General features: G+C 36.0%; 1 protein-coding gene across 1 annotated transcript; it reads left to right on the top strand.

Moving 5' to 3' along the window:
• On the top strand, positions 1 to 8,233 carry LOC145620666 (ATP-dependent Clp protease proteolytic subunit 2, mitochondrial-like). The gene is made up of 3 exons (XM_081675370.1): positions 1 to 398; positions 1,342 to 1,780; positions 7,917 to 8,233. Exons 1-2 carry the CDS (start codon positions 89 to 91, stop codon positions 1,773 to 1,775), a joined length of 744 nt encoding a protein of 247 aa, XP_081531496.1. The 5' UTR covers positions 1 to 88; the 3' UTR covers positions 1,776 to 1,780; positions 7,917 to 8,233.
• Positions 8,234 to 9,835: the final 1,602 nt, after the last annotated feature.

The raw sequence follows: 9,835 nt of genomic DNA, 5'->3' as shown, positions 1-9,835 counted from the left end.
CTCCACGACTAAAACTAGTAAACCCTCCCCTCATTTCTTCGTCCAATTCCAGAAACCTTTCTTCTCTCCTCAAATCTGAGCGACAAAGATGCTGCGGAGCACCATAACCAAGGGCCTTTCACTGCGCTCATCACAGTCTTCGTTCTCAAATGGGTTGCTTTCTCAAAAATGCCGAGCATACAGCCTAATTCCAATGGTGATTGAGCACTCTTCTCGAGGAGAGAGAGCCTATGATATCTTCTCTCGTCTTCTTAAGGAGCGCATCATCTGCATCAATGGCCCAATCGCTGATGATACTGCTCATGTTGTGGTTGCTCAGCTTCTTTACCTTGAATCTGAAAACCCCTCTAAGCCTATTCACATGTACCTCAATTCACCTGGTGGCGCTGTTACTGCCGGTTAGTTTTCTTACTCAATCTCTTTTTTTCTTTGATTTTCTGTAATTTTGTTGTTTTTAATGATGTGGGTGTTTGTTGATTTTTATCAAGTTTGGTAATTTTAGTAGTTCATTTAGTTTAATTGCAGAAATGCATGTGAATTTTTGTGGGAATTCATGTAATTTCTATATAATCTGTCTTTTTTACCAGGGGTTTTGTTATTTTAAGCTCTCCTTTTGTTTCATGAGAATATGGTTGTTGTGAATGATTTTATCAATTTTAAAGGTCATTTTGTTCCCCAGTGTTTTGGTTTAAATTTCATATACATAGGTGAGCTTGGAATTTCCTGTTGTATTTTAGATGGGAACTTTGAATTTCTCAAATTGTGCTCTATTGGAAGAAACTACATGAAAAGTGGGACTGTGTGTGTGTGTGTGTGTGTGTGTGTGTGTGTGTGTGATGTGAGTGTGTGTTCGTGCGTGTAGTCTCTTATGCCGGAAGAAAGGGGTGTGGTGCAGAATCTCTCTTGTAAGTTTTTTTAGAGGTTACCTAATGCTTCCTAAATAGTACGGAGTAAATACTTTCTCCGACTGGAAGTAATAGACTAATAATTGTATATAGGATTCTAGGCCTTCTTGAAATTGTCAGTCACAATGCCTCAAAATGAACATATTTGGAATGATCGATGGTGAGTTGTGTGTGTATGAGGGAGCGAGAGAGACTGTGAGAAACTGAAATTGATACATGTGCTATAAAGGGTCCTCTAGGGAATCATGTCATCTATGTAGTTAAAATTATGTGAGTATGTGACATTTTTTTTCTGGAAGGAGTGTAGGACTGTATGTGTATCTTGACGAGGGAGAAAATTGAAATTGTGCTAGTGAGTTCTTGTAGTCGTTTACTCGCTTACCATCTTCAGCCATTGTGTTGATTGACACCACGTCATTATCTCTCTGAAATGCAGGTCTTGCAATTTATGATACAATGCAGTACATCCGCTCTCCAATCAATACCATTTGTTTAGGACAGGCTGCATCGATGGCTTCTCTTCTATTGTCAGCGGGTACCAAGGGTGAGAGAAGGTCACTCCCAAACGCAACCGTTATGGTCCATCAGCCATCTGGTGGTTACAGTGGGCAAGCAAAAGATATGACTATTCACACAAAACAAATTGTCCGTGTCTGGGATTCTTTGAATGCATTGTACTCTAAGCATACAGGGCAATCTGTTGACATTATTCAAAAATACATGGATAGAGATTACTTTATGACGCCAGAAGAGGCTAAAGAATTTGGGATTATCGATGAAGTCATTAATGAGAGACCCATAGCTTTGGTAAGTGATGCTGTTGGTGCTGAAGACAAAGACAAAGACAAAGGTTCAAAGAAGGATACATAAGCGAGGTAGGTGTCATACATACCACCACTTGTTACTCTGGTGATTAATTTTTTTTTTATTCTTTTGAAGTGGACTATTTATTAACTTGCTGTATGCACTCTAATGATCTGCAAATTCTGAACTTTTCCTTTGCTTTTGCTTTCTAAGCTTTTATTTCACTTTTACGACAATACTTGTGCATTAAAACTTGTGATATGTGTTGGGTGAATTTCACTTTAGTTGAGAGGTACTGCAGGAAAATCAGGAGACGAATCACCGGTTTCTGCTTCCATCTCCCTTCTAAGTGGCATGGCAGGGTGTTGATTCTCATGGGATTGGGAAAGGGGAGATTGATAGGGAAAAATAGGGCCATGACTGGGCTTTGATTGTCCAGGGGGATTCCTGCAATAGGGTTCTGAAAGGGAAAAAACAATTTTTATGTGGCTAATTGTACTTGGATCCTATATTGGCATAGGTGGCTCATACTGAAATTCTAATGAGGTGATGTCATCCTGATTCACCCATTCAATTGTCATACCCTTCCCTGCTCATATTGGTTGTAGAAGTGCCACATTTTTTAAAGTCATTCTCTTGGCCGAACCTTTGTGACCAATATATTTCCAACTTTTCTTCCATACCTGTGACCACATGCCCCCTGAAGTCAACATTAACTTTGGTAGTATATAATGTAACTAGCTTCCAGCTATATCAACTGAGAGAATGTGGAATTAAGCTAACTCCAATTACCTTCTCACAACAAGAGAACTATACTATACAATACACTTCATCAACATTATAACATGACAATGAATGGGGATACATTGGCAACGTGGAGTTATCTACAAAATATATGAAGCTCTTAAAATCTCTCTACATTCAATCAGTTTTACCTGTTTCAATGTATAAAACAAACCCTCGAATGTCAACGTGTGTGATGTTAACTAATGACAAATGTTATAAAACACCCTAACTGCTATGCTAACTAATTTAGAACATCTCAAGTGTTATTACCTCTCTTATTTGGTGACCAATGACTGTTTGTAGTCCTTTTGTGTGAAAAGGCAGGGTAATTTCTCTGGTTGAGTTTCCAATGTGGGATAATAGATTGGCAGGCTATAATACATGGTGCTCCATCATTACTTGCGAGATTGAACATAGAGATGGTGTTTTAGTAGAAAGAAAGGGTTTGGGTTAGGAATAAAATTTACTTGTGCAAACTGCAAAAGAGGTGATTGTATACTTGTACTTTCAAAGTTACAGTGATGTGTTTGGAAGTTGATTGTTTTTTGCGCTATTTGGTTAATTTGACTTTCCGAATTTTTTTACAATACATTTGCAACATAACTCTTACCCCATTTTATTTGATAGCAGTAGATTACATCCAGTTTTCGTTGTTTATTTGTGATCCATGGTGGGATGCTGTATAACTGCGTACAAATTCATGACTTCTTCTGAAGCACCCTGCAGCCCTGTTTGTGCTGCCTCACTTGTTTCATATTGCATTTCCACGTGTTTTCATTCTGTCATGTTTGTCAGTTCTCTAATTTGCGGGGCATATGAGTCTTTTCCTACTCTGTGATAAAGGAATATTGGGGGTGAGGACAATAGGTCAATAAGTCATCTATGGAAATATTAGGAGAAAGATAGTTGCAGTTGGCTACTTGGCTGGATTGATTACAGCCTGAACCACTATTATTGGCAGTGTGGAACTGTGGATAGTCTGATATTAGCAAAGGCTTTAAGCATGCTTTGTAGGCTGTTGTTTGATGATTATCATATTTAATGATAGGTAATAATGATATATATTTGAAAGACACCCAAGAGGCATCACCCATGTGGCCATGTAGAAAAGGTGATGAATTTCATACTTTTTTTTGGAGAGGAGAGGAATGTGTTGCTTTCTCCTATCTTAGGACATAGACTGGAGATCATGAGTGTTTCCACCCTTAGCTTGGAGTTCTTGTGTGTGTTGCTGATTACAGGAGTGGAAGATCTTCACTTTTGCTATTTATTTATTTCTGAAATCTTTCTTTAAATGAGTGGGTGAGAGATTTTATTGCTGCCTGTATGACTTAAAAATAGTTACTCTTGCCCTTTCATTCGCTCCTCTTTAATGGAGGTTTGATTTTCTGATGAGATCTTATTTTAACATTCGTTTCAGATAACACCTTTTTCCCTGAAAAGTGCCTATTGCTTCAAGTTTTTTTTTTTTTTTTTTTTTTTTTTTTTTTTTTTTTTTTTTGGGTGCAGTGAAGACTGATCATCCACCATAGTAGAATTATGAATTCTCAATGATTCAGTGCCATTGTTGAAAGCCCCTTACGCTGACTGTGTCACCCCTCACCTTACTCCTCGACACGGTTGTGCCCTCACATTGAGTAGTATATAAAGATTAGCTTGGAAAAGAAGGCTTGGGATGTAGCTCATGTAGGTGTGTCTTTGGTCTAGAGTAATTTATAAACTAGATTTAAGCCTGTGCTTACCCCTTTTTATTTTTTTTTAATCTAGCATTTTGAATATCTTGTGATCTCCATGGATTTGTTCTTTTTAAAAAAGGCACTTTCTATTTATTCTAATTCAATTTAAATCTATAATCTCATTCGTTGATAATTACTTCTTATATCAATAAATGATGCTTAATTTAAAAATTATATTAAAATCTCCGACTTCATATGTTGGTTTTTACTTACGGGACTTGAATTTTTTTTAATTCTTAATTAAATTATAAATATCTTTTCTCATCTGTAAAATTTTAATGCTTGCTTATGTGGCTCTCCGAATGCTCTTGGAAATTCCGTATATACCAAACATGTTTTAATATTATCTTTTTCTCTCATTTTCCTGTTTTTAAACATCACAAAGTGAGAATTATGAACCAGATCCTTTCTTTCAAAAAAAAAAAAATTAAAAAAAAAAAAAAAAAAAGAACCAGATCCTTGAGGCTGTGGGCATGATTTATTATAAACCAGCTCTGAGTTTATCGGGTGGGGTGGCATAATCTCTGTATTAAGCCAGAAAAGTACTAAGAGTGGTTCAATAATCAAGATTCCCTTTTTGGAGATTGCCTGTAAAAACTAACAAAGAACAGAGAGTGGTTCAGTGAATCAAATGTTTTTCTTTGTGGTGATAACTAATTTTTGGCCAGGGAGTGGAGAAGCATGAAGGATTCTGTTGATTTTCACCAATATATGACTTACAATATAGTGTTATACTCATCATTGCCTACAAAAAAAATGTCAAGTGGCGATTGCTATCTGGCTTACCCCTACAAAGAGCTCTAGGCCACAAGAGAAGTAAGGTTTTCTCACTAAAGACATAACATTATTTACCGCAATCAACGTAACTGCTTGCAGAGATATATCAGAAACAGGAACTTTCTGTTCCCACAAAGCTAAGTTCCTTGCCTTTTCTCTCATGGCTAACTACAGCAGCTAGGATGACTCCATGCTTAACCTTAGATCTTCTGTGCTTCTATAGTCCCTCCTTATGTCTTTCTAATGTGCTTAAATTGCAAACTCGAAAAAAAAAAAAAAAAAAAAAAAAAAAAAAAAAAAAAAAAAAAAAACTGCATAGCACAACACATTTCCTGACTAAAGCTGCATCCAAAGACTAATTAGGTAACTGTCTCAGGTTGACTATCACACGCTAACACGCAAGTCAAGTGTCATCATCTGTCATCAGAGTTCACAGACCCACAAATCCAAAGGTCTTTATCTCGTGTTCCTAATTTTGAAAAGTGTCAGTAGCTCTGCTACTCTGCTCTGATTCTTCATTTAATCTCAATTCTCAAGTAACCATGTTGAATCTTTGACACCCCGACATGAGTATGGAGTCTATGGGCACACACCACTTAATTTTGGACCAAAAACACGGAATTTTTTTTATAAATGTATTTAAAATAAGCACCCAAGTCCGAGTATCATGGGCCCCAAATATGCCCAGGAAAGAGGCTCACATAGGCTTAGACTCATTTGACAAACCTTGACACAATATACGTGTCTCCTGGTGCAGCGCCTTGGTAGTTTTAGAGTAGAGGTGAAGAGGCGTAGAAGCTCTAAGTAAAATACAAACTTTAATTATGATTTCTCCGGATGAAGTTGTACCCAGCTTTAAGATCCTAGTTTGACCCAAAGCCTTCGATGGAATTGCTTCCATTTAGACGCTAAGTAAACTGCCCTAATTTGGTAAAAATATTCCTAATTTACTATTATATCAAATTGGAGGTCACTGGTCAAGTAACAATGTGACCGCGATTGTTGGTGAGTAGTTTTTGGTGGCCGTAGTTGGTCATTTTACTGCTGGTCAGCCTTTTTTAGATTGGCAGATTTTTCCTCTTCACCCTTCTCTCTCTTTCTCCGTTGCTTCAACTTTTTTCTAGCTCACATGCTGGAAAATATCAAGTTCTGTGTCAGTTTTTTTCAACTTTTGTTTCCCATGCAGTGACTAATATTTTAATATTTATATTTTTTCACACATGTCTTTACTTTTACTTGAACTGGGGCTTATCTATTGAAATTGTACTCCACACACACACATAAAAAAAGGAATAATTGTGCCTTGCATATGTGAAGTGCATGCCTTCATCTGGGACCTTGCTCTTAGTTTCCAAGGATCCTCTGCTCATGAGTGCACCTTGCACGTTACCTTCAGCTTTCCATAAGGACCATAACTATTGAGCTGATAGAGCAGTGCTGGGGTAGATTGAGGTAATGGCTGACCCAAGTCGGCAACAACTTTATCTTCATCTCCTAGTAGCCAAATACAACCACTTGAAGAATTAAATTGTGTAGCATATTTTGGATTGGGACCTAATAACCCCATCTTCTAAGTTATCTTCTAAGTTGTCTTTTGCCTACATATTGTTTCCAATTTCCAACCCAGTAGCCGAGGTACTGTGAGTGTAACTCCACTGATTAATAGCCTTGTGCTTTGTAGTAGATGTAGTAAATCTGTTTGACCGGCAGGATTGACCTTATAAACACAATATTCAAGCAATGCTCTCTGTGATTTAAGATCTTTTGCACCAGACATTTTACGCTCTCTATCAGTCATGATGTGCTTTGACGTAGATATGGTTAATTTCTGTCTGATCCATAATTACCTCCTAGACATACAAAATGTGCCACTTTGGATTCAGATACGAAGTATCAGGCGACCAAAGGGCTATTATGAACTATCTTGTATGATGTTGCAGATTAAGGTGGTCGTTATGACTATGCTTGTGATTTTGTATGGTGAGTCCAATATGTATATTCCCCCCCACCCTCCTTTTCCCCTCACCGTTTCTTCTTTATATAAATTTCTATTAAACACGCTGTTGGAATAAGAGGTTTTTATTTCTAACTAGTCTAATTATTAGTTTTCATGACTGACCGACCACTAGTAGCATGACTTCTATAATATGCAACCATTTCCAGGTCTAGCCATCATAAGTTTGTCTTTCTATCAGTTTTGGAACCTAAATAAGTATTTAAAACTGCTGGAGATTTCACCAGAACTTATGAACTGGAAAGAAGATGGATATTTGCATTAAAAGCTGGAAATAAAAGACAATACAGGCTTTCAAGATGCTTATTCTCTCCCAAAGTTGAAAATAAACTAAAGAAAACTTTCAATAATATTTTTCATGGTTTTTCGCTATTCTTCTCTTTATATATCATTTCTTAGTCTAATATACTGACTAGCTTCTCCTTAAAGCTTATTCGAACAACTGATTATGCATCGCTTTTGCAATTACACTTATCCCTTCCCCTTGGACTAGTTCATCACACAAGTGTTGGTGAGCAGTGGAATATTTTGTATGCCATCGCTGTTTTTGTTTTAATTTAAGCTTGTGGATGCATTAGCCATGAAATATACAGTTGTATCTCAAGTGAATTTTATTTGTATAAAATGAAATTTTGTGTTTCATGTGTTAGAAAGTTTCAGTGAGGGAATTGGCATATTGTTCAACCTGATTTTTTGTCATATCTTAAACATATAAAATCAATTATTTTTTATGTCATGTTGTCCACCCTTGCCTATTGATGGTGACTTGTCTGTATCATGCTCTATTTTTTTTTTTTCCTTTTTTTATTTGCTTGTGTGTGCGTGTGTATTTACCTTGTCAAAGTTATCCGATTGCATAATATGATGTCTTAAGGTTTTTATTTCTCTTGGCAGATGGTCAATCGTGAGAGAAACGTTTCTTCTAACATAGTAGATGAATAATGGTTGAACATCACTGTGGAAGATGCTGAAGTTCGGAGAGCAGCTTTCATTGATTGTTGCTGAATTGAGATCTATACGGTATTGATAAAACCCGGATAGAGCAATCATTGAACATGGCAGGCGCTTATACATTTTGTTGAATACTTTCAGCTGTGTATTTTTTCGCCTTCTCCATTTCATTTTATGGAACTTGCAGAATATCTGTCACTCTAGGTGGAAGTGTTATTGGATATTTCTTTCCATAGTAACATAGCCATCATGATTCATTACTTGTCCTTTATTTGTGCATATCAAAAGGGCATGACTTTGCGTTGTTTGTGCTAGCAAGTGGTGAGCTAAGGTGGTGAATCTCTCAAGTTTTTATACTCTGTGATTTATCAGGAATCAGGAAATGGCTTAGGAATACCGTATCCACTCTTCGCCGACTTAGGAAAAGCAACATTTCGTGACATTCATGTTGTTTTTCTGGGCTTTGTGACGGACCTTTAGATATAATTAGAGAGTTCTTTTAGTATTCTGTGAACCTCGCCATTAGGTCATCCATTATATGTCATCATATTTGAGTTAATCTAGTCCTGCTTAATCGAGTTGGAGGCTTGGAGCGCAACCATCATATGGTTCCTCTCCACTGAACTAGCTAGGCTAGGCTAGGCCAACTTCCGACCCGAGTCTTCCCCAAAACAATTTTTACAGCCGGGTCACTTGAGTCCCATAACTCCTATTGGGTAGAGTTTGAGGGTAAAGTTACTTTTAGCGATTGAGAAGTAACTTTGACCGTAAACATGTTTAAACTAATCAGTACTACGTACGTCAATAGTTGGATTAATCCGTGTTTAAATTTATCGTTATAATAAACATTATAAACGATTGCGATTGATTGTCTAACTTGCGTGATTGCACGTAATCCACGCGCAGCTGGCTTAGAATTGAATACAAAATTAATTAAGCAAGACGCTGGCAATTGAGCCTAATACTACTATTTGATTTGATTTCAGATACCTTGATGCTTCAGCTTGCTGTCACAAAGAATGCAATTTCTAATTGATACTTAAAAAGAAATTTAAGATATACTTGTACGTGTTATTATATTAAAATTAAATGTTTTAGGTTCCTCTGATGTAAACCTTGTAGGAAAGTCTTTAATCTTCTGGTTTTCTTAATTATACTTTGTATTTGGTATTATCCACCAATCAAAAAATTTTATATTCTCTCAAAAATACGAACATGTCATCTTGATACTTAAAGAAGATATGAAATATTATACTACGTATAACATAAGCAGATAAATCTATTTAGATTAATTTAAGCACTGGTAAATCTTTTACTCTTCCCGGGTGAAAGTACAAATTTTCTGGTTCACATTAATATATTTGGATCACTAACATTAGAGAAACTATAGTTGTTTTATTAATATAAAAAGGTCACTATAATCATAAAAAGGTCACTATGTTGATGTAAAAGTCATTTTGGTAATGTATATTGGCTATAAGAGATTAATTTTTTTAATGGATTTTTTATATACTGGCCAATATGAATTATACTACTTCAAGTTCCTAATAACATTAAAAGTTATACAAGTTTTATCAAAGGTTACTTATGTTAAAAATAAGGGTCATTATGTTCAATATAATGTCAGTTGCGTGTGTATAAACCTCGGGTCCACAATAATATTATTGTGGACCAATATAATGTCAGTTGCGTGTGTATAAACCTCGAGTCCACAATAATATTATTGTGGACGTCTTTCTGGGGTTAAAGTTATTTAATTTATTTGTCTGTTTGTCTTTTCTAATCACTTACTTTAATGCTTGTCAATGTTTCAATTTTATTTTTTTACAAAAATGAAGTATTCAAGATAATGTTTTTTTTTT

This window comes from Chenopodium album, chromosome 27 (assembly GCF_948465745.1).
Source record: "Chenopodium album chromosome 27, dcCheAlbu1.1, whole genome shotgun sequence".
In the NCBI taxonomy this organism is placed as follows: domain Eukaryota; kingdom Viridiplantae; phylum Streptophyta; class Magnoliopsida; order Caryophyllales; family Amaranthaceae; genus Chenopodium; species Chenopodium album.
The sequence above is the reverse complement of the archived record's forward strand: the minus strand, read 5'-3'. Positions and strand labels throughout refer to the sequence as shown.